Raw genomic sequence first — 26,815 nt, forward strand, 5'->3', positions numbered from 1 at the left:
GTCTTGGATCTATTTGTAGAGAGCCCTAGTTCTCCGCTTATGCGTTCCATCCTATCCAATAAGGTGGCCATCTCAATCTCATCTGTAGAGCTTGTATTTGCCCTTTTATAAGGTTGTCAATTATTAATTCAACTTTTGCGTCTTTGATCATATCCTGAGTCTTGCGTTTCTTTTTATTTTGATGTCCAACTTGTGTTTGCCTTACTATATGATCACATCTAAAGTCTATTTTTTTATTCGGTAGACTAAAATGACATTTCCTAGTATGAACATAAAATGTCATTTCATAGTATGAAATGTCATTTTAGTCTACCGAGTAAAAAAATAGACTTAAGAAGCTTCTTTTTGAGTATATATACGAATTAGAATAAAAAATTATTGTTTTTAATTTTACTATTTAGGCGTTTATGCCAACCTTCAACGGCGTTCGTAGTTCGATGCCGTTCATTAACGCAGCACCACATATCGGCTTTTATCGTAGAAAACCACTGGTCGTTAAAGTACTGTTTAAATTCGTCAACTTTAATATCTTTTTCGGGGATCATGTCAACAATATCTAGCCAGCCTTCTGATATGTAGGTAGCAGGTAAAAGTGCCAAATTGCAAGTCAATATTACAATTTTTTCCAAAAGTTTGAACTGCTCTTTTTCTGTTTTTTCCTTCTTCGCCTTCTTGTCCTTTTTTAACATTTTTTTCAAATAAATTTAATTCCTTTGCTTTATTCCAAATGACTTGCGAAAAATGAAAAAAAAAAAAAATAACAGCCTTTTACACGCACATTTGGAAAGATAATCTTACTTGCATTAATAACTGCTAATTCATAATCGCATTTGAGATTTTTAATTTCTAAAGCGAACTCTGTTTTTAAAATTGAAAACAATTTTTCGTACATAACCTGTTTTTTATCTGGCAAAAGACAGTAAAACACAGGTATGATCGTTGTTGTTTCCCTGGTACTTTGTAAATCAATATGTATTGAAAAAAGTTGAGCAAATGGATCTGGCACTTGTTTGAAGGTTCCGTCTACTAAGAACAGATCTGTCTCTTCAATGTAGTCCTGGTATGTGGGAGAAGCAAAAATGAAAAATGGGTTTTCATCATTAGCTTTGAACAACATGAATTTAGTCGTCAGTATAGTTGGGAATACAACGTCCGTGACATTTTTAAAATGTTCACTTGGAACTTGCAACGCCTTCTTCCGACAGTTATAGTTCGTTTTTTTTTGCATTAGAAATAAGGTAAACAATCTTGATGAGTCTTTTAATTGAAAAACACATTTTAAAAATAAGTTCCGGCAAATATGTAACAATTATGAATCTAATACGATCTTTTATATTCTTTTTCTTTCATATGTAATAGTTATTGATTTTTAAAAAGCGTTTTTCAATTAAAAGACATGTCAAGATCGCTTACCTTCTAACAAGTTCTTTCTAATGCTAAAAAAACGAACTATATACAGGTTGATTCAGGAGACGTGAGCAGGACTAACACTGCGCATTTCGTAAATTATAAGCAACTGTTTCGTATCAGTATTAGTGAGGTTAACGTTAATTTTCTAGTCGTGTTGAAAAAAAAGTTATTAATTTATTTACGACATGTATGGTCACCCTAAACTTAGAATACTAAACTATCGATATTCTGTGTCAAATTGAATGTCATCACTGTCATCACGGTCTGGTTACTTTCGAAAACTCGTATCTCACTCAAGTTTGACAGTTTACTTTTTCTTCGTAATCAAAATGTCATTACGGTTAAAGAGGTTATATGTTTATTAATTAGGTCTTGTAGGGTGACCATCATTGTAGAGAATAAAATATGCCCTCACCAAAAAGTTAAAAAATAGGAAAATGTGTGGTTGTTTCACCTAAATACGACGGTGATCGATGAATTATCAGTTACTGAGTGTGCAGGAATAGTCCTGCTCACGTCTCATGAATCATCCTGTATAAAGCGTCAATTTTTGAACGCAGATCAGGGATTTCTTGGTTTGATTCAGAATCTGATGTATCAAGTTCACTATTTGAGCTGTTTATCCATTCAGCATAAATTTACCGATTGGCTGAAATTCAGTTCGAACACGTTTCTTGCACAAATTTAAGGATTTGTCAACTTTGTTTTTACGATCATCGGGGTTGCATAAATGTTGTCCCTCTTTAAGTACACTATCCATTGTATTATTTAACGTCAACGATCCATTGCAAATGCTTCTATTTACCAATGACCTTTTATTTACTCAATTTACTTACATCTATGCTATTTACACACCTCCAAATCGTCGTTCCATTTGTATTTTTTACATTTAAACAAAACTGAGACCCATCATATAACAATTTTTTACGTCCCCTTTCCGTTTCAATAAAATCGAGATTACTTCGTGTAGTCCCATTGCACTTACTTGTAGATGGCAAAGCCATTACAACAAATTGATATATTTGCAATTTTTTTATAAAAAGTAATTTCACACAATCACATAAAATAAGATAATTAAACTGACAGTGACTGATATTGACATTCAACTAATGTTCCTTCAAATAGATCTCATTTGAATATTATATAATGAAAGAGGTTTTTTTTTTAATTTATTTAGGTAAACAAACAGTCACTACAAGGAAGGCTTAAATCTAAAGTATTTTTAACACTATATACAGTATGTGTGACCAACACCGTTCACCACTTATTTGATTCAGAATCTGATGTATCAAGTTCACTATTTGAGCTGTTTATCCATTCAGCATAAATTTACCGATTGGCTGGAATTCAGTTCGAACACGTTTCTTGCACAAATTTAAGCATTTGTCAACTTTGTTTTTACGATCATCGGGGTTGCATAAATGTTGTCCCTCTCTAAGTACACTATCCATTGTATTATTTAATGTCAACGATCCATTGCAAATGCTTCTATTTACCAATGACCTTTTATTTACTCAATTTACTTACATCTATGCTATTTACACACCTCCAAATCGTCGTTCCATTTGAATTTTTTACATTTAGACAAAACTGATACCCATCATATAACAATTTTTTACGTCCCCTTTCCGTTTTAATAAAATCGAGATTACTTCGTGTAGTCTCATTGCACTTACTTGTAGATGGCAAAGCCATTACAACAAATTGATATATTTGCAATTTTTTTTATAAAAAGTAATTTCACACAATCACATAAAATAAGATAATTAAACTGACAGTGACTGATATTGACATTCAACTAATGTTCCTTCAAATAGATCTCATTTGAATATTATATAATGAAAGAGGTTTTTTTTTAATTTATTTAGGTAAACAAACAGCCACTACAAGAAAGGCTTAAATCAAAAGTATTTTTAACACTATATACAGTATGTGTGACCAACACCGTTCACCACTTATTACAATTAGGTACATACTTTGATTATTCGGAGCTTATACCTCTGGAGCTTAAGGCTCCGGGAGGCATTGACAAGGTAAAGGTTATTATTACGTTGAGTTCTAACATCATAAAATTACTTAAATATTTAAAGCTTAATAGTTAACAGTGCATGCAGCATTACGTTACATAAGTTATATGAAATTATACATAGTTAGTACATTAAATAGTACATTTTGATTCGTTTCATATCACTAGATATTACATATTGTTACTATGTCTAAGTACATCTGTTACAAGTTTTTTATATACACCAGAACTGCAGCCAAAAATATCCACCTGGTTAAAATGTGTGTTATAAGTGTGGACGAGTCTGCGAAGAGGAGCGCGCTCACCGGCGTGGGTGCGGCAGCGGCCGGTCACGAACAGCCGGTGCGGGCGCTTCTCTCGTTGTCTACCACAGTTGGGCACTTTATAACTGAGCTTATTATTAAGGACAATACAATCATAGTGGTTGTTGCAGAGACCGTACAGTACCATAGATTCGAGATAGAATCTAACAGATCATATTTTTTTAGTAACTGCTGGTAAGATAATCTTTTTTTGTAGCATCGAAAGTGCATAGTATTTAAGAATCTTTTTTGGACTGTTTCGAGAGCTTCTTAGTATTTAGTATAGTAGGGGTTCCAAATTGTAACAGCTTGTTCTAAATGGCAGCGAATTAAGGACTTTAATAATTGCAAATAAGTATTTGGTCTTCGAAATTCCGTACTAGACCGCATAACAAAACCGTACATCTTGAATGCTTTATTTATTATGCTATTTATGTGTAAATCTAGGTGCAGCTTTGAGTCAAGTGTGATTCCAAGATCCCTTATAGATTCAACTATTGCAAGTTTTGCGTTACATAAGATGTAAGAGTTATTTATAATTAATCTTTTTTTGGTGAATTTAATTAGTTTGCATTTATCAAGGTTTAGTTCAAGTTTATATGCAGCACAATAGTCTGAGAAGCAATCAAGGTCCTGTTGAAATTTATTACAGTCTCTTTCGTCACAAATTGTATGATATATTTTTAAATCGTCTGCGTATAAAAGAATATTACAAAATTTAAAACAAGTACCAATATCATTTATAAATAGTGTGAATAATAAGGGACCTAAAATTGAGCCCTGTGGTACGCCTGAACTGATTTTAATAGCATGCGATTCGCATCCGTTAATTGTTACTTTTTGGGTTCGGTTTGTGATATATGACTTGAACCAGCGCCACAGGTTGCCCCTTATACCATTATAAGCAATCTTTTCCAATAGTAATCGATGATCCACCCTGTCAAAAGCCTTCCGGAAATCAGTATACACACTGTCTACTTGCGTATTACTATCAAGGCTTTCAAATAAATATGAGGTATAAACAAGAAGATTAGTGGTTGTAGATCTATGTTGGACAAAACCGTGTTGATGAGGAATAATTTGATTATGTAGATTTGGATAAATCAGTTTATGTACTAACTTCTCGAAGACTTTTGACAGTGTGGACAAGATTGATATGGGTCTATAATTTTCTGTGTTATTTTTGGAACCACCTTTGTGCACTGGAATTATGTTTGCAGTTTTCCAAATAGAAGGGAAGAAACCCTCGTTCAGGCACTTATTAAATATAATAGCGAGAGGTGTAGTTATAGTTTTAACTGTATTTTTGAGAAAAATTGGGGGAATATTGTCAGGACCCTGACCCTTTGATAAATCAAGATGGCTTAATTCGTATGTAATGTGGCTGGTTGAGATGTGCAAATTGTGGATATTAATGTTAGATATAGGGTTATTTTCGGGAACGCTAAAGTTATCTGGTACCCCGATAAACCGATAAACCGATCTGAAAAAATCAGAAAACATATTACAAATTTGTGTTTTGTTATCAGAAGTTATATTTTGATAGTTCACAGTGTTAGGTATATCAGATGAATGGTTTCGATTAGAAATATAGGTCCAGAAGTATTTTATGTTGTCGTGTAGGACAGTATTGTCCTCCACTCGTTCCAGATATTTTTTATAACATTTATTTGACTCGGTCTTAAATCTGTCTCTTAATTTTGAGAATACTTCATAGTCAATCAAATTGTGGTACTTTTTCCATTTGATCCAAGCTTTATTTTTATTTTTAAAAATGTGAATTAATGCGGGTGAGAACCAGCATGGAAATGTATCTGAGTGTGTTTTCTTATAGGGAACGCGGTCCTTTTTAATTTTATAAATGCATTCATAAAATAATGAGACAGCACAATCCGCCGAGAGGTCCATTAGGAGGTCTGACCATGGGATCTTATCAATATCGTTATTAATATTAGTATAGTCAGCTTTGTTAAAACAATACCTATATATTGGTTTAGGGAACAACGCTTTATTTTGGGAATTAGGTAGGGTCATAATAACATAGAATGGAGGATGATGGGCATCAGGGGGGACAAGTGCGAGGGGGGCAGGTGCGCTGGTGCAGTCAGTGTTGTTCGCGAGAAACAGATCTAAGATTTTACCGCTCGCGTTAAGATATATGTTATATTGTGTGAGATTGAATATAGAAATAAAGTCAATAAGACTCTTATGGTAGTTAGATTCGCGTTCACCCGGAGACAGAGTTGCAAAATTTCCACAGTTCTTCCAGGCCAAGGTCGGGAAATTTTAGTCGCCTACAATCCAATAACTTTTGCATTTGCTTGTAAAAGCAGAGTTTGCAGTTGTTCGAAGTGAGTTTCATATGTTATGGTAGGTTGTTTGGGAGGAATGTACACCGCACTTATAATGTGTTTATGGTGAGCACCGAGCGGCAGAGTAATTACAATGGTATCAACGAGCGGTGAAATCGCCGGCCGGCCCGGCGATGCGGAATCGTGTCGTCCTCACTCGGATATCGAATGGGAACTAAATAATTCCGCTTTCAAGATTATCGTTAAACAATTCGGTATGCCAAAAATAGATCTTTTTGCTACTTCCCAGAATAAAAAATCTCATATATATCTTTCGTGATACAGGGATCAGACGCACTTACCATAAACGCCTTCACCATTCCATGGAACAAATATTACTTTTACGCGTTCCCTCCTTTTTCGATGATTTTAAAGACGATAAGAAAAATCATAAGAGACAACGCTACCGGTACAATGGTAGTCCCCTTTTGGCCAACTCTGCCGTGGTTCCCCCTATTTAAGCAACTACTTGCTACGAATCCCCTATGTTTTGAACCTAGTAGCGACTTGATCATATCTAATTCCAGCGATCGCAGTGTACACCGCCGACTTACCCTGGTTGCCGGAGTCTTATCCGGGAGTCGCTAGTAAGACATGGGACTCCTCCGTCATCCATCAATATAATGGTTGCATCTCTATCTGATAATTCTATAAAGCAGTATGATTCTTGCCTAAAGAAATGGCACAGTTTCTGTACTACTAATAATGTTGATTTATTCACTTCCTCGATAACAGAAATATTAACTTTCCTTACACAGCTGTATGAAGCTAATGCTCAATACGGTACTTTAAACAGCTGCAGATCTGCTCTATCCCTACTCTTAGGTGCGCATATTGGTAACGATGATCGTGTTAAACGGTTTTTCAAGGGCGTTTACAGAACGCGCCCGTCTCTACCTAAATATAATCAAACATGGAACACTTCAACAGTATAAGATAACCTAGCATCTTGGTTCCCCAATTAAAATCTTGACCTGACCAAGATAACTAGAAAACTTGTTGCTTGTTGCTCTCGTAACTGCTCACAGGGCTCAGACATTGGCTAAAATTCTTTTAAGTAATGTTGAATTTCATATAAACGAAGTCACTATTAAAATTCCCGATCTCATTAAAACCTCGAGGCTAGGTGCAGCTCAACCTATGTTAATCTTACCGGCATTTCCGGTAAAGCCAGAAATTTGTCCGGTTAAGGTATCTGTTTACATAGATAGAACCAAATTGTTACGTCACAATCACGATTCTCTCTTCGTGAGTCTAAAAAAAAAACCTTAAACCAGTAACTTCACAAACGATAAGTCGTTGGATTCGTTTGACTTTAGGAGAATGCGGTATAGATATCACAAAGTTTACCGCACATAGTACGCGACATGCAGCGTCCTCTAAAGCGCATAGTCTGGGAGTAAACTTGGATGTAATAAGAAAAACCGCTGGATGGAGCGGGTCTTCAGTTATATTTGGTAAATTTTATAACAGATGTATTAAAGAGACCGATAATTCAACATTTGCCAAAACTATTATGTCTAATGTATTATAATTAATTGAGTGAATACTTTGGTAACCATTCAATATTTACAGACAATTTGTTTTTGGTTAAAGTATTAAATTTATTTGTTTATTATTAACTTGGTTTATTTATTTTATTCGATATTTCACTATTCCTCTCAAGGTCTACATTGTGTTTATTTATAATCTAGAAGGCGAAGCAAAGAGGATAATTAATGATTAAACGAACTTACCATAAGTGAAGTTCTATCATAATTATCCGAGTTGCTTCGTCGAATAGATTAGAATCTCGCCCTCCCTTTTATACTTCACCCTATTGTGAAATATCTTCATTAAATAAACATAAATAGTGATAGGTATAAACTACCTATATGCATACTTAGACGTATGCACATATGTATATAAAAGTACGTTGTATCTCTGAACTAAATGATGGAAATGTCAGGTGTCAATACGTTTTTAATTTTTTACTTTTTCTATTCTCTCAAATTCAGTGTTTCAGGTCAAGCATTACGTGAAACTACATTGTGTTTATTTATAATCTATTCGACGAAGCAACTCGGATAATTATGATAGAACTTCACTTATGGTAAGTTCGTTTAATCATTAATTAAAATGCAAAGAAATATGATCTCTGATAAGATAACACGCTCGCCCATAACTATGAGGTACTTACGTGATTGGTTGTATGTGATTATTAATTCTTTAAACAAAAACAATAAAATGCCCACGCATAAATTACGCGACTTTAATAGATTACAGGTGGCTATTATATGTATGCAGCACTGGTATAAGATTAACATAAAAGCAAAAATACAACACATCTTTGAGTTAGTGAAAAGTCTAGATCTATATTGGCCAGGAACTACTCGGTGATATCTTACTCAGCTCGTGAGTCGGTCGTATAGCTATTATTGGTGAAGTGTCATCTTTGCGCACCAATATAGTGGCATGTCGAACCCATACGAACCATGGTCTAATAAAACATGGTCTTCTATTCCCAGAGTGACACGGGCCTACGTCACAATAACATTGCCACTTTATTTCAACATAACATGTTACATGGGTACATTATACCTATGGTTAATAAGTTAAAATATTTCTTTATAATTTTATAATTTTCATTTATATGTATTTTATCTTAAATTTTACAATAACACGTCATTTTTAATTATTCGTTAGCAATATCTTCCGATTCACGAAAGAAATTTTAGACGTTCGGGTAATTCTGTTTACATTACTGGCAACACAGGATAGCGCTGTCACATTTGACAATTCGGATCTAGATAACTTCATGCCCTGACCGTCATCCTTGTCGAACGCGTGTTAATTGTTATTTCCTTCTCGCTCAGTGTCAGCAGTCGCAGTGTTTTCCAAACATTTTACGTCGTAAGCTTGGTAATTAATGTGTAACTGTGAATTCGTTTTTCAAACGTTTGTCTTGTATAGATAAATAAAGTTTAATTTAATACATTAGATTTGTTTTATTTTACTATGTTTCTACATGAATAACTCAAAACTAATGCCGTTAAAATAATTTTCACCGTTGGTTAAAATTCTCCCACATTTTAAAGTTTGAGAACCTGTAAACAGCATGATGACGTAGGCCCGTGTCAGTTAGGTCATACGCGAATCTCTGAATAGAGTACCAGGCGGAGTATATTATTATACCATGATACAAACTTAAAGTTATGCTTCAAGGCTGCTTCACGAGTATGTCGTAGTAACAGCTTGTTTTTAAGTGTTAAATGCTCGTTCAGATATATTTTTTGCGGCGATCCTGTTATGTTTATTTGTGAAGTATTGAGTCCTTTCGCAAGGCGAAACGCAGCCAAAATATTATCACGTAGTATGACTGAGGTAAAACGCACTACATATTATGTTTTTTGGGCGATTGCAGCTGGGGTCGGCATGTGGTACACGATGTATTGAGACAATGTCACTGGGCGTAAAAGTGAATTTAATTGCGGTTCCTATGTCGCTGATAATACTAATTAAATTTTCACCGCGCTTCTCAGGCATGTTGCATACATCTAAATTATTCATTCGCGATTGTTGTTCCATTTTATCTATGGTGCGTTCAAGAGTCTGGAACGGCCAGCCTGACCTTGTGATGACGACATGCTAGATTCTACAGAGCGTAGCCTTTCCTCACAAGAATCCTGACGCGAGCCAGAATATTGAAGTGAATCTTCAACGTGTGTCAGGCGATTCTTAACCTCATCTAACGTATGGTTGATGGTGGCGTTGTCTTGATTAACCTTTTGAATATTGAGTTGAATTTGGCTCAATGTGTTGGAAATTTTAGCGAGTTCGGTTGCCAAGCCGGCGGCCAAAGCTGTGTTTATAGTGGCAGTAATGCTGTCCTGCAGGCTTGAAAACTTGAGCTCGATCGTTTCCTTGACTTCTTCTGATATGTTTGTCATTTTGTCGTATTTACGTTTACGAAATTCCGATGACAAATCAGGATTTGATGCGCATTTGTGCGGCGGTGATCATGCCACCAGCGTGGAGGTAGGTTTGAATGCCGTGTTCGATTCGATGTCGAGGTCGACACCGTGCGTATTATCGCCCATCTCCTTCATTAGCGCGGCGTGAGTAGAGGAACTCGGGACGATGTCGAATCGAAACAAATCACTGCGCGCGGATGCGAATCTATTTAGACTTCGTTTTGCATTGAGTACACTAAACTGAACACTGCGCACTGTGCACTTAGGGTCACTTTTATGCTGTTATACGTTTAATTAAAAATATTTTTTGTTTGAATTTGTAAGTACTGGCGTTAAACGCGACTTGTCGCTCCGAATGATCAGCGGAGAAAAGGTTGCATCCACATTAGATTTATATCACTTAGGGTTGGAGGTCATCGAAGACATGAAGTTGTTATCGAAACTGATAAAGCACTTTCGCATGTGATCTTATAATTACTTAATTGATAATTTTAAGTTTAACTTTTTAGACGTATAAGCAAATTTGCATGTTTAGCTTTGCAGATTTAGTTAAGTTATGATTTGCTGGGAATGCCTATATGCCTATAACAAATCAAGAATTTGGTAATCTCTAACTTGAGGAATCAAGGATTTGACGAGTATCTGTTTTGGCAAGTTAAGGATTTGGCTAACATCTAACTTGATGAATCAAGGATTTGACGAGTATCTGTTTTGGCAAGTTAAGGATTTGGATAATCTCCAACTTGACGAATCAAGGATTTGACGAGTGTCTGCGAAATCATTTGTACGGTTCTTCGTTGCTTCATTTGTTTTGTATGAAGGTATGGAACCATCTTTTATGCGTTGTCCGACGCACTTGGTCGGTTTATTTGGGTTTGGCGTATCTACTTACGTCTTTTTCCTTAGCATAATAAATTGTCCGTCCGCGCAGCTTGAAGTACCGTCGTTGCCAACGCTGGAAGCTGCGCGTTTGCTTCATCAGGAATCCTTCCTTGACCACGGGCTGCAAATAATTATATTTGGAAATTAATCAATCGTACCTATATTATTTTTGTGCCACCTACCACATAATTATACAGGGTGTCCCATAAGTGACACGTCACAGTGCCACTGGAGGTAGACCAGGCCAAGAGGACCCAAACCAACTTAACATGACCCCAGTAAAAGTGGCACGGTTTTCGAGTTATTGCCAAATTAAGGTTTTTCATTAATTTTGACAGTTTTTAATATTGTTAGTGCCAGTGTGCACTCGGAAAGGTCTTGAAGATAGTTTTTTTTTTGTGTACGGCATCGTGAATAGTTAATTAAGATAACAGAATAGGTATTTTATCGATAAACAATGTAAAATGCAAAAAAGTACTGGTTTAATCTTGAATTAAATTCACAGCGAAACATTAATACTAGTAAAGTAATGAGCAAATAACGTCAAGCTATTGAGCATGTTATGCAGATTCAAAAATGGTATGACACATGTACCTTCCTGCAATAAAATAGGAATTATTATCATCTTTCGAAAGCCTCATAAAAAATAACTTAAAACTAGGAAATCTGCAATCCGTTGCTACTTAGTAAAAATAACGATTTATGTTAAGATTTATGTAACTCTGGATACAGAAATAAAAAAAAGCCTATTCAGTATTTGCCGAATGCCTAAAAGAAAGAGATGGAAAATGGTTCTCTCCCTTTTTAAGGATATCATTGAGTTGATATGATGAATAAAATACTTTGAAGTTCAATCAATTTATTAAAATAATTTTATTTTACAATAGGAGCTCGAATTGTTTTTCCCCGGCTCGTATGCACGCTTGGCACCATCTTGTAAAACTTCAAGTTAATTTCCTTAAATTAATTTCGGATATGTTTCGTGCTGCCTCGAACATACGCCGCTGTAGTTCCTCTTGGAACCTTATTGGCTTGGAGTAAACTTTATCTTTTAAGCATTTTAAGCATCCCTAATGAAAAAAAACAACGGGTTGCACTCCGGGAGTGCCGACAGAAGTGAAAACTCAATGACTAGTCCAAAATGTCTGCAGCACTAGGTATAATTGACCCATCCTCCTTTCTATTGAAAAACTTTAGTTCCGAAATTGCTGGCCAGTGAGCATAAATTTGTAGCGTTAATTGTTTAAAATTCGAATAGAAATTGTAAAGTTACCTTGCAGACCTCGCATCTAAATATATATGGTCATAATATTTTGAGTTTTATTCACCAGTACTAGAGTTCACTTTTATTAGCGATTTCATCAAGATGTAGCTTTATTGAATTATATTTGAGTGATATAAAGTTAGAATGTAACTGTGAGATCCTCGTATTTCAGCCCGTACAAGATTAGAACATTGAGTTTTATTGCTTAATATAAAAGTCCAGTTTTAAATAATTTACCTGATTATGATACGTTATGACTAAAGTTCATTGGTGAATAACATTGTCCGTGACACATGACGTCAGCGTTACGTTACGCTGTATCGAGTTTATCATTTTTTCCCCACCTCAAAAAGTGCTCAGCGCCGCTAAAGAAGTTTTCACTTCAAAAATTATTAGGCTTAGGTCCGGGGAACGCGGCGGCCATGCCACTGGTCCCAATCGGCTGATCCATCTGGGAATTTCTGTGTTAGGTGGTCGCGGACATCGCGAGCGTAGTGTTCTGGGCAGCCATCTTGCTGTGGTTCCAGCTCCAAGAAGATGGATCGGCCGACTGGAACCAGTGGCATGGCCTAACGATCCCCGGACCTAAACCCATTAAGTAGATTTTTTTACTGGGGATACTTAAAAGATAAATTACACTCCAAGCCAATAGCGTCCCAAGAGGAACTACGGCGGCATGTTCGAGGCAGCACGAAACATCTCCGAAATGTATTTAAGAAAATTAACTTGAAGTTTTACAAGACGGTGCCAAGCGTGCATACGAGCCGGGGAAAAACAATTCGAGCTCCTATTGTAAAATACAATTATTTTAATAAATTGATTGAACTTCAACCTGCAGTATTTTATTTTCTTTTAACCTTTATCACCTCAATGATATCCTTAAAAAAGGAGAGAACCATTTTCCATCTCTATCTTTTAGGCATTCGGCAAATACTGAATAGGCGTTTTTTTATTTCTGTATCCAGAGTTACATAAATCTTAACATAAATCGTTATTTTTACTAAGTAACAACGGATTGCAGATTTCCTAGTTTTAAGTTATTTTTTATGAGGCTTTCGAAAGATGATAATAATTCCTATTTTATTGCAGGAAGGTACATATGTCATACCATATTTGAATCTGCATAACATGCTCAATAGCTTGACGTTATTTGCTCATTACTTTACTAGTATTTTTTTTTCACGACAGGTGGTCAAAGTGGAAATTAATGTTTCGCTATGAATTTAATTCAAGATTAAACCGGTACTTTTTTGCATTTTACATTGTTTATCGATAAAATACCTATTCTGTTATCTTAATTAACTATTCATGATGCAGTATACATAAAAAATAACTAACTTCGAGACCTTTCCGAGTGCACACTGGCACTAACATTGTTAAAAACGGTCAAAATTCATGAAAAACCTTAATTTGGCAATAACTCGAAAACCGTGCCCCTTTTACTGGGGTCATGTTAAGTTGGTTTGGGTCCTCTTGGCCGGGTCTACCTCCAGTGTCACTGTGACGTGTCACTTATGGGACACCCTGTAGAATAAATATTATAAGTATGAACAATTTTCATGGACGTCGAGTGCAATGATAAATATTATTGCAATTAAAGCTCTTCATCTTCATATTAGTTGTTCCTGAGTAATGGATGATTTCTATGAATTTACAAACATATTTATACTTATAAAGCACTGAGCAAAATGCTGGTCGATACTACCGGTGACCAGAGAGCTGGCAGCTTTCTCTCGCAGCGCATTAGTATTGCCATTCAGCGAGGGAATGCTGCCAGCATCTTTGGCACAATGCCCCCGGGGCCTTCTTTAGATTTATTTTAATTTAGTTCTTAATTTTAGTTTTTAATATGTTTTTAATTTTGGTTTATAATTTTAGTTTTTAACTTTTTTATTAGTTGTACATGGTACTTTGTTCTTTTGAAATGTAACACGCTATATCGTTAATAATAAATGTTCCTACAAAAAAAAAACTTTGTACTTAAACATACTCTAATGATGTAAAGTGCCTAGTGTCCTGGCCCCAATTTCACCACAGTGACAGGTGCGACAATTGTAAAATCACTGTTGCTGACGTCACAGGTATCCATGGGCTACGGTTACCACTTACCATCGGGCGGGCCGTATTCCTGTTTGCCACCATCATTGTATTATTTAAAAAAACTTTATTATATCGGAAAAAAACAGATATTTCTTTTGCGAAGTTTCTGACAATTGTCAAGATTTAGAAGAATTGTAGGTAATTCTTGACAGGTAATGAGGTATATATCGGAATTTCGTGACAATTGTAGTGTTTCTTGTGACAATTGTCATAAACTTAGCAAGAGAAATATCTGTTTATTTCCGATATAATAAAGTTTTTTTTAATAAAACAATGATGGTGGCAAACAGGAATACGGCCCGCCCGATGGTGAGCGGTAACCGTAGCCCATGGATGCCTGTGACGTCAGCAACAGTGATGTTTTACAATTGTCGCACCTGTCACCGTGGTGAAATTGGAGCCTGGTCATCACAAAGTCTCTGGTATATGTCAAATCCTGAGGCTGAACTGAAATTCACGTATTTCGCTCCAGTATGCCACAAATAATAATATGTGGCCCTAGTGAATAAGGGTACGAGTCTCGGACAGCGCAGGTGTAAAAGGATGTAAGTTCTACCAAAAAAAATTTAAACTAGAGGAATATTGTAAAAGTAAATTATGTAGTCAGTACATTTACTGCCATCTTTCGACACAAATGATTAACACTTTTAGAACGCCATTTGACTGTGATCCTTATTACCTACTTAGTACCTAATCTCCTCCTTTGAAAGTCGGTTAAAATGTGGTTTTTGTCACCTGGGCCAGAAAGACGAATGAATTGCACCTCATTTATCAAAATCAGTTCAGTAGTTTCATGTAAACGATACATACATACGTAGACAGCAGTTCCTGCCGTAGTCGAGTAAAAATATTAATATGAAATAGATTATTATTATCATGGCCTAACGCTACAAATATTATAGAAATGTAAAGTTACATGCCAGTAAGTAGGTAGGTACATGCCTAATACAAAATGCTTTATCGAGGCTTATAACATACTATGATATTCTCTACTTAATAAAACACTGCTTTATATAAATCCACTATTTAATTACTTAGCTAGAGATCCGCCATTTAACCATACAATCAAACTGTATGTAATTTATGTAATGTAATATTCTTTCATTTACTTCTCGATAATTAGAACTATTCTTTGCATAATATGAGCGCATTAAAGTAGAATTGTTGGCCCGCTTTAGTTTTTTTTCTACAACACCCACAGTTTATATCAGAAATTTAAAATTTTTTGTTGTGATATATAGTTGAATAACTGGTTTCTTTAATATTATACGCAACATTTATTAAACTTTTTAGTTTAGCTATAAAATCGATATACACCTACTTTTTTCATAAAAAGTGGTATTTCTTTGTTTATAGCTCTTGAACCGTACATTTTTTTGGAAACAATGTTTAGGTGAATCATAATACATTTAATAACCTTTCATTACATGTAACACACGTGTATGTGTGACTCATGGTATAGCTATAATTTACATTTTGCGAATTTCGGCAGTTATTATTTGTATGACGTCATTATTTGTTACCCAGGGACAATAGAGATGGTCTCCCGGCAGTTTTAGAATCCAGGTCATATTGCTAATAACATACTAGAAGCTTATCCAGATTATTCTGAAAATGACCAATTTGGACTTTTTTAGCTTTAATGCATTTGTTCTGGCCAATACCTACATTTTGATGCATAATTTCCACAATTTTGGTCAAATTTGATTTTATTGCTATCAGTGTAAGGCTTGAGATGCCATCTTTAATATTGTAGTACATTGCTTTAACGTCCGACTTTTGGTTTGGTTATAAAACACATCATTTTGATTACTTTGTAAATTTCTCTTGAACTGTTGTATAATTTGGTAAACAGTGTATAAATTAAGTATAGTATATTTCATTGGGTTTCATTTAATACCACACACGTGTTGTACCGTGCATAGTTTGGGTGCAATATGGAATTTTCCCAACGAGGCGGGAGTCATTTTGATGACGTTATTCCGCTGAAGTAGATGGCCGGCGCCGCTGTCTCCCGGCAGTTTTAGAGACTCAATGCCATGCCCAACAACATACTAAAAGTTGGTAGCGGTTTCCGAATCTGAACTATATTCCCATAAAGCAGTGCACTACCGGGAGTAAGAATATTGCAAACTCGGGTCTTTAAATTCACTCCAGTCTGCGGCTATCGTGAATGAACACCTTCGTTTCCAATATTTCACTTATCCCCCTCATTGCACAATGTACTATAAAATAAACTAAATTTAGATAAACTTCTTACTTATCCATTAACTACCACCATGCCACTGTCTCTGTGTCATCTTGATAGGGAACATGCATTAACTGTAGGGGGCAGCACAGGAACACCCTGTTTATTGGCGCGAAGCGTAAATGGGTTGTCAAGCAAAAGTTTGAAAGAAACTAACAATAACTATAAGTATAACCGATACCGTCAAAAATGCACTGGATGATTTGCGGGGTCCCAACCACACCACAATAAGCATGATAAAGTGCTGTTATTATTGACTGATGGCGTGGGGTACGTACGTGTCAAAAGCGGGTAGAATCGGGTAGATATTTGAAAAAAGTTTACCCAAACATTCTCCATGATACATGTTTGGCTCATGGTCTTAACAGAGTTGCCGATCAAGTTCGCGTTCTTTTTCCAGAAGTGAATAAATTAGTATCAGATACAAAAAAGTTTTTCGAAAATCGCTAAAAAGAATAAAAGCATTCAAAGAAATGGTTGATGGAATCCCCTTACCTCCAAATCCAACAATTATTCGTTGGGGAACGTGCATTGAGGCTGGGACATACTATAACAAGTATTTTGACGAAATTAAACGCGTTTTGGACACATTTCCTAATCTGACGCAGCGTCTATCGCAAAAGCAAAAAAAGCTTTTCGCAGTGCGAACATTCGAAATGATTTAAATTTTATAGCAAACTATCTTCAGGTACTTCCAGATGCTATAAACAAATTGCAGTGCCCGACGAATCAATCTCTCAGCGAACGTTTAGCCATCGTTCGAAAAACATACGAGTTTGCCACACCACCCTTAACCCAATTCCTTAAGATCCCCATTTATACAGTCCCCTACGAGGCCCTTACGTTCCAACAGAAATCAATGAACATTGGCGTCAACCGAAGTTCGACTGACGTCAATGACAGATATAAATGGCAAGGATGGGATTTAGTCTTCTCGCCTCTCGGATGCTTCAAAATCTAACAACATTTTAGTTGGATGAGCTTTCATTCATGACAATTTGATGTCAACCCACAAATTCTAACTTCCCTCAGTTTGCTCTATCTTCACCGGAGAATGCGTAGCCATTTCGAAAGCAGTTAAATATATATAATAGAACACAAGGTGCCTAAATCGGTCATTTTTTCTGATAGTTTAAGCTCGATCCAGGCCATCACTTATAACTCTATCAAAAATGAAGTACAGTTATCATGGATTCCAAGCCACAGGGTAATGAAAAAGCGGATATCTGCAATAGAGGCGGCTAAAAATGGTAATAGGTCCTTCTTCCAAGGACCTATTACCATTTGTAACCTTTCTTTAGTAAGGATTTGGATGTAGTCTCCTCGGCAAAGCTAGTTTCTAATTGGTCTGTCATTTGGGTTACTTACGGATTTCTTCGCCGGGCATACGACGACCACGAGAAATGCGTCTTCAGTGCATGTCTAAACAAAAATTTAATACAGGTCTGGACAAGGCGAAGATTTTATTGGAATATAATTTGTATTTACCACCGAAGAGCCGATTGTGCCTAGCTCATTTTCAAGAACGCAACTGGATGGCTTTAACACAGTCGGAACAAAACACCAGCGACTTTAGTAACGAACATGCGATATCGTAAGAATTTTTAGAGTGGTAGTAGGGTCCATAAACTCCATAGTTCAATCATTAGTACAAAAAATACAAGATAGTATTAGACTATCTTTTAATACTTTTTCCTCGCGTTATCCCGGCATTTTGCCACGGCTCATGGGAGCCTGGGGTCCGCTTGACAACTAATCCCATGATTTGACGTAGGCACTAGTTTTTAATAAGCGACTGCCATTTGACCTTCCAACCCAGAGGGGAAACTAGGCCTTATTGGGATTAGTCCGGTTTCCTCACGATGTTTTTCTTCACCGAAAAGCAACTGGTAAATATCAAATGATAATGCGTACATAAATACCGAAAAATTCATTGGTACGAGCCGGGATTTGAACCCGCGACCTCCGGATTGAAAGTCGCACGCTCTTACCGCTAGGCCACCAGCGCTACAGTATTAGACTATCTTTTAATGAAAAAAAAAAAAATTCGACACTTGAATGTGATTTTATTTACGACCAGTTTTATAAAAGCAGTATGTCCTGTCTAATACTATCGATTTCTGATACAAACAATAACGAACTCAATGACAAGTACCTAGTGCCTAATTAGTCTATTTCACCAATGTAAATTTTCCAAAAAATGACCAACGCTTATATCCCCACTAATTAATTCCATTCGTGCATGATGAATAAACCAGTCGCGTTCAGTGTAAACTTTGTCTCTTTAATTCAGATTCAAATTGTTTTTAAACGGTTTTATTTAGCTTGACCCCGTGTATACCTAAGTTCTTTGTACAGTCGCCATCAGATATATCGGAGCGGCCAAGGTGCTCACAAATATCGGAACACGCCTCTATTGTCAGGGCGTTAGAGCGCGTGTTCAGATATTGTGAACACCTTGGCCGCTCCGATATATCTGATGGCGACTGTATATATATATGTAAATATATATGGACCTTCAAATCTTGCAATCGATTTTTCTTCCACTTCTAGTTAACCGATTTTGATGAAATTTGGTATGCGTATACATCGCCTCTCAAACGCCGGAGCAACGCGAAGCGAGATTGTCGACGGACCGGGAACGTTTTCGCGATCGTATTGCGTCAGAAACGAGTGACCAACGCGAAGTGAGGTTGTCCATGGGACGGGAACGTATCCAAAATCGCATTGCATTCAACGGCCAAGTCACACAACATTAACTATAATAATAAAGAAATCGCAGTAAGAAACCTTAGACTTGCCACGACTTTGTCTAGATTTCATTACTTTTTAGAGATAAACAAGCAGCTCCATCGAGACTTGGCTAGTTTTTTACAGAATGTTTTTGGTGGGATTTCACTTCTTTTTGTAGAAACGTGGGCATATTGATTTATTTTATTAGACTTCGCTATATAAGGTTATCGGAAAAACAAACGTAAGCGCGTTTTAAAATACAGTCAGCGCCATCTAACGACGTGTGCGGGTATCACCGCCACTCTTATTCCAATGCATTATATTTTGACCGTATTTTGAGCGAAATTAATATTTTAGTGTAATTTGTTTATTTAATTTGTGTAATGTTCGAGTAGAATAAAGTTAATCGTTCGACTATTTCTTCTTGTAAACTTGTAAGTATAAGTATAAAAGCCAGTCTAGTCTTATCCAGAGTTTTCCTTTAATTTTATTTATATGCGTATTAAAAGCAGAAGGGGAGGCATTCGCCCAGCAGTGGGACGCTATAGGCTAGATTAGATTAGAAGATGTGTCCCACTACGCTGGATTTTTGCAATGTCAGTCGATTTTTTTATGTACCAATAGTAGAAGGGGGAATTACCATATCTCTAATACAGCTGAGACCAGCTGAGGGTTCTTCATCAGATACTTCAGACCTTCGATTTTTGACATCAAATGAAGCGGCCCACCAAGTTCTATATTTTTTGTAAAGGCGGTATGTCGATCTCTAATAGTTTGGTTGGGCTCTTGTGTTTTCTAATCAGGGTCACCAGGTACTCCAGATCTTCGATTATCCTAGTTTTTATAGTTTTCCCTTTATGTGGCCATTAAACCCTAACTCTGTACCAAATTTCAGCTCTCCGAGTTTATGGGAAGTACTAGTTGTATTCTGATGATCATGAGTGAGTGAGTGTCATACATGCGAAACTTTGCTTTCGCTTAACTTCGGAACTAAATGACCTACAGACTTGAAATTTTAGATTTTAAGTATGTGATTATAGCTTACTGGATGACGAAAATTTCTGCGTTCTGGTCTTATCCAGAGGTTCTCAAATAGGGGCCTGAAAATGCGGCGAAATGTTTCCAGTAAAGGATGGTACGGCAGTGTTTGCTTCGCGCTCGGCTTGGCGGGGGCACTGCCGTGCCCCCCGATCCTAGTCAAATTCACACAGTCCAATACAGACCTGCTGCGCTGTCATACCTTCCGACGGAATTATCTATGAAAACTTCACTACTGCTGTGTTCTCGCTGCCAGTCTCACGTCACTAGTAACAAAACAACATCACCAGCCAAGGCTTTTTGGAACAATCTTGACCCTGGTCCGGGACCTGAGGTTTTGCAAGCACTAACACAGGCAGAGCAACGCTTACTTTGTAGGGTTATTCCGTTTGTAAAAATAGTAAAATTCAGTGGACTTTTTGGACAGTACGAATTCCGAGGACAAGCCGTATTATTTGCACAGGACATCTTCGAGGTCAGCGATCAGCTTCCTACCATGCTTCCGAAATCTACGAGTCAAGCAGGTATTTATTTATTATTTATTTTATTTATTTTAATCTTTATTGCACAATACATGAAGGTACAAAAGGCGGACTTAATGCCATAAGGCATCGGCCATTCTCTCATCATCATCAAGTCATTCATAACAATCATTCATCATCAGGTATCGTTGTACTCACCGAACATCTATAGAAAACTGATGTTTAATTTTTCGCGAGTACACGATATCCCGTGACAGAGTGTACGCTGCTTTGAGATGGCTGGTCGCTAATAACCCACTTTATCGTGATGTGCAAGTAGACGAAACTGCTCAAATAAACGAACAGGCGGCTTAGCACGGTCGCGTTTTTATCCCTTGTCACCATGCCTGTCACGTTCTAACAAGTATGTAAGTGCCAAAGGGACGCGCATAGTGATAGTCGATAAAAATGGAACCGTGCTGAGCCCGCAGGACATAATCCGTGTTACCGACACTTCAAATGCATCGGAACCTCACGAAGAGATTAATGCGTTCGCTCCCATTAACGACGTTGCAAAGATTATTCGAGCCTCCTGGCACCAAGGCACCATCTTTACTACAAGGTATGCAATGCAGTGCCATGTCCATGGCCAATATATTACGAGCCAAAATTCTCGAGCCTAGCCGGTGGTCTGCAAATACATTAAATAGCAACATGTTAAAGGGCAATGCCCTCTATTGCAAAATACGTGCATTATTGCAACCAAATGAAATAGATGAAACCGGACACTTAGAAATACGTAATTTCCACGTAGTCAGGAACAATAGTCGCATGTACGACGCGTTGTTCACCGTACATTACGAGGACGATACCACCCTGTTTAGGAGTCTCCAAGACAATATTAATGCAAATAGTATTGGAATTACGTTGATGGAGGAAACCCAACTGTTTGACACACATATTTCGGGCATATTAACAGCGTCCCAAAAATCAGTCGGCATAATGTACAGTGGTCACAACTACTACTTCACTGATTCACATTCTTGTGGACCTAAAGGTAAACCAGTTGCCGGCAATGGAAGAGCGTGCATTGTACAATGTGATACGATACAAGAACTTTGCCGAATCTGCAAAAGATGCCTCGGGTCGCGTAACATTCCGGACACACTCACGTACGTCGACGTACATTGCACACAAGAAGTGAATCCTGCAATGCAACACCTGCTGCCGGAGCCACTTCGAGCACCATCATCACAACCACCGCCACCAGTCTCGGAAACATTAATTGCTGTGCAGACATCAGTTATGTTACCCGTCGATTCGATAGCGCACAACCGGACGTCGAAGATAAGCTCGAAGTCTCCGAGCGCGTTAATGAAATAAGGCGTAAAACGAGCGATAATATAGTCAATGAGGCTCATGAGTTGAAAGCGGAAGAATTTGCCTGGTACCATCTTTTTCGTCGCGGCGAAAACGGACTGAAACAAGCAAGGCCTGTACATATAACTCCTCTAGACTATTATTAGTTCCGTATTTTGGGCGAGGACTCCAGGTTCCAACGCAATTACTAGGTACCTCTTTTACGCCTTATCCATGTTCTAATATTATCAAGTTAAATCCACGATTACAGCTTGCGCCAGTAAAGTTGAAGGGGAACACGGTACTAAAGTGGAAGACCTACACTTATACCTGAAGAAGCTCAGAGGCTCCGCTGCTTACTGGCGCAGTGCGCTAAGTGATTTGATAGCCCAAATAAGATGTTTAGGCCCTCCAAACTATTTCCTCACGTTGAGCTGCAATGACCTGCACTGGACCGATATGAGGAAAGTCCTCCTCATGGCTGACGGTAGAGACGATGATGACCTCGATGTCAATGCAACACAACGTTTGATTGAAATGTACCCTGTCGCCGTGAGCCGTCACTTCATGGTACGTGTGAATGCACTGATGCGATTCCTAAAATTGGACGCCGTATATTCGGCAGCACAATAAAGGACTTTTGGTGGCGGATTGAGTTCCAGAATAGGGAAAGCCCCCAACCTGCACATGGTTGTCTGGGTCGAAGACCATCCGCCCATTGACACGCCAGAGGGGATAGCTCGTACTGACGCCGTCTGTAGGACAAGTTCAGCTCCCGAAGACACAGAGTTGCGCGGCCTGGATCAAAAATGTCAACTGCATCATCACACTGCCACATGCACAAAAAATAACACCGCAAACACGTGCCGTTTTAACTTTCCCCATAAAGAGTGTGTGGCGAGCACTGGCTGATGCGCGCTAAGTATCGCGCAGGCCTGTGCTGTCTTGTGCGTCAACGATCTGTCACGTCAACGAATGGTTCCTAAAGATTTTGCCTAATCGTTTTATTTAATATTTAAATGTTTTGTTAGCTCAATTATCGCAAGTGGAGTTAGTTGTATTCTAATTACCAATTGTTGCTTTCCTACAAATACTGTGAGAAGTCAAATAAAGCTGTTCAGTTAGACGAAGAATTTTATTGTCGCTAGTCCGTAGACTTCGGCAGTTCATCACTTCCACAAGTGCTCTGAGACACATATTATTGATCCTTCTAGCAACGACTTTCTTCGCAGCGGCGGACGTATTTGCGTTTTAAAACGAGAACTTGTTGATCGTTGGGTCAATAATTACAACCCAAATCTGCTCAAAATGTGGAAGGCAAACATGGACATCCAGCCGTGTGGAACCAATGAATCGATCGCGTACTACATAGCCAAATATGTGGCAAAATCGGAACCGACCAGCCTAGACGGCGAGATCAATCGAGCGATCCAGCAAATAAGAACGGAGGAAACTGACGTCTCACGTAGACTAACTATTTGAATTATGTATGCGCATATTGAAAGAACGCCAAGTTTCTGCGTGCGAGTGCGTATCTCGACTTTGCCACCTAAATTTGCGGGATAGCTCGAGAAAAGCAGTATTTCTAAATACTCGCAAACCTGAGCAGCGGTATAAAGTACTGAAGTTTGGTGAGGCTGGTCAAGTAACGGGATACTGCGCGAACATGTTCGACAGATATGAAAAGCGTCCCACAGAACACCCTGACTACGACTTCCCCACGATGAGCCTGATAGAGTTTGCAATGATGTTCGAGCCGTAAGTATTATACCAACCCGCAACAAAATACCGAAGAAAACATTGATCAAGATGCTATGTACCTGCAGGACAGGTAACGAGAGGGCAACTTATTACGCTTGTGGATAATTCCAAAATGAGCATGAGAAATACGCCGGCCGTAATACGCGTTCCCAACTTCGTTGCATCGACTGATCCGGAAGCGTTCTATTATAGCTTGCTTTTGCAATATATGCCGTACCGCAGAGAGAGTGAGTTGATCGGAGAACATAACAGTGCGAGAGAGGCTTTTTGGCGAGAGAAGACCAGCTCAGAGCCACAAGTGCCCATTTGGAGCTATACCGGGAGCGAGATAGGCAGCTGGAAAACGCTTTTAATCAAGTACACGCATTCCAGTTATTAGAACAAGCTGAGCCAATTCAACCAGATGAACAAGTCGAAGTTCCACATTTACCAATGGACGAAAATCAATTTCAATTGGCTCAACGGGCAATGAACGCTGGGCAGAGAGATATCTTCAAGATGGTTACAGAGTCCATACTAGCCCAAATGTCTGGAGATGGAGAAAGATTAAGGATTTTCTTCACTGGTGGTGCCGGCGTAGGAAAAACGTTCCTGCTGAACTTGCTTAGGAACCAAATAAACAGGTGCTATGCTAAGGACGCAGTCAAACCGCATTAACCGGAGTGGCAGCGAGGCTGATCAGCGGCTCGACAATTCACAGCATGTTATAGTTGCCTGTAAGCAGGAATGTCGCCATTGACTGGTAATTCATCATCATCATCATCATCATCTCAGCCATAAGACGTCCACTGCTGAACATAGGCCTCCCCCTTGGACCTCCATACGTGCCGGTTGGAAGCGACCCGCATCCAGCGTCTTCCGGCGACCTTTTAACAAGATCGTCTGTCCATCTTGTGGGTGGACGTCCTACGCTGCGCTTGCTAGTCCGTGATCTCCACTCGAGCACTTTTCGACCCCATCGGCCATCTTCTCTGCGTGCAATGTGGCCTGCCCATTGCCACTTCAGCTTGCTAATCCGGTGGGCTATGTCGGTGACTTTAGTTCGTCTACGGATCTCCTCATTTCTGATTCGATCACGTAGAGAAACTCCGAGCATAGCCCTCTCCATAGCTCGTTGAGCGACTTTGAGTTTTGAGATGAGGCCGATAGTGAAAGACCACGTTTCGGAGCCGTAAGTCATCACTGGTAACACACATTGATTAAAGACTTTCGTCTTGAGGCACTGAGATATGTCGGACGAAAATACATTACGTAGTTTCCCGAACGCTGCCCAACCGAGTTGGATTCGGCGGTTGACCTCTTTCTCGAAGTTGGACCTACCTAATTGGACTACTTGTCCTAGGTAGATGTACGAGTCAACAACTTCGAGTACCGAGTTCCCAACAGAGACTGGGATGGGCACAACATTCGCATTTGACATAAGTTTCGTCTTGTCCATGTTCATTTTCAAGCCCACCCGTTGTGAAACTCGGTTGAGGTCATCGAGCATCATGCTGAGTTCCTCCATCGACTTTGCCATGACTACGATATCGTCGGCAAACCGAAGGTGAGTGATGTATTCGCCGTTGATGTTGATGCCAAGTCCTTCCCATTCCAGGAGCTTGAAGGCGTCTTCCATTACGGCAGTAAACAGTTTCGGAGAGATAACGTCTCCCTGCCTTACGCCTCTTCGCAATGGAATCGCCCTCGTGCTCTGCTCCTGTACTCGGACCGACATGGTGGCGTTACTATACAAACACTTCAACACTTCGATGTACCGATAGTCAATATGGCATCGCTGAAGAGACTCAAGCACCGCCCATGTTTCCACCGAATCGAAGGCTTTCTCATAGTCCACAAACGCTAAGCATAATGGCAAGTTATACTCTTCGGTCTTCTGTATAACTTGCCGCAGCGTATGGATGTGGTCTATGGTACTATAGCCTTTTCGGAAACCGGCTTGTTCGGGAGGCTGGAAGTCATCAAGTCTGTGTTCGAGACGGTTCGTGATGACCCTTGAAAACAGCTTATAGACATGGCTCAGAAGCGTGATGGGTCTGTAGTTCTTCAATAGGTTGTTATCACCTTTTTTGAAGAACAGCACCACCTCGCCTCTATTCCATGTTTCAGGCGTTATGCCCTCGGACAAGACGGAATTAAAGAGCTTCTGGAGGACTTTAAGTACCGGTGTTCCACCCGCTCTCAGAAGCTCTGAAGTGATTCCGTCTTTGCCCGGCGCCTTGTTGTTCTTAAGCTGCTTCAGGGCCATCCTAATCTCGTACAGACTGATGTCCGGGATATCTTCGGTATAATGTCGGGACAGCTTGGCTCTTGGATCTCCTACCAAGCTGTCAACGGGCTTTGCGATCGAAGTGTATAACTGTCCATAGAGCCTCTCGATCTCACCTAAAACCTCCGTGCTGCTCGACGCTATGCTGCCATCTTCCCGTTTCAGCTTTGCCAGCTGGCTTTGCCCAATAGACTTTTCCTTTGCGAACACTTTGGAGCCTTGGTTTCGCTCAATAGTCTCTTTAATACGGTTAGTATTAAAGAGACGCAGATCATGTCGCAAGGACTTAGATATACGTCTATTGAGCTGCCTATATGACTCCGCGTCATCGGGAGACTGCAACTGTAGCGAGCGTCGTTCAGCCATGAGGTTTAAGGTTTGCTCGGTCAATTTCTGAGGTCTATCTTTACGGCGGGGTCTAAAAAACTTAGACCCTACTGTGTGGACAGTTTCCACTAGCCCGTCGTTGATTTCGTCCACTGAAGCCAAGTTCTCTAGGCAAGCAAAGCGGTTAGAGAGCTCGAGTTGAAAGCTTTCGGGGTTTTGAACATGGGCTCGAGTAGGTCGGAGCGTAGACTTCATCAGGCTGGACCTTTCAAGTTTAATATTGATATTCAGTGTGCCTCTTACGATTCGGTGATCACTACCGGTCTTTACC

At 38.7% G+C, this 26,815-nt stretch overlaps 1 protein-coding gene and 1 pseudogene across 2 annotated transcripts in view; both read right to left on the reverse strand.

Moving 5' to 3' along the window:
- LOC134804704 (diacylglycerol kinase eta) overlaps nt 1-26,815 on the reverse strand; it is a 181,101-nt gene that overhangs the window by 123,283 nt on the left and 31,003 nt on the right. For both annotated transcript variants that reach the window (XM_063777857.1, XM_063777856.1), the window contains exon 2: nt 10,935-11,045. In XM_063777857.1, the coding sequence (XP_063633927.1) occupies nt 10,935-11,045 (111 nt within the window). The remainder of the gene's footprint in view (nt 1-10,934; nt 11,046-26,815) is intronic.
- LOC134805078 (uncharacterized) lies at nt 8,325-10,018 on the reverse strand (annotated as a pseudogene).

This window comes from Cydia splendana, chromosome Z, assembly GCF_910591565.1.
Source record: "Cydia splendana chromosome Z, ilCydSple1.2, whole genome shotgun sequence".
Taxonomy (NCBI): domain Eukaryota; kingdom Metazoa; phylum Arthropoda; class Insecta; order Lepidoptera; family Tortricidae; genus Cydia; species Cydia splendana.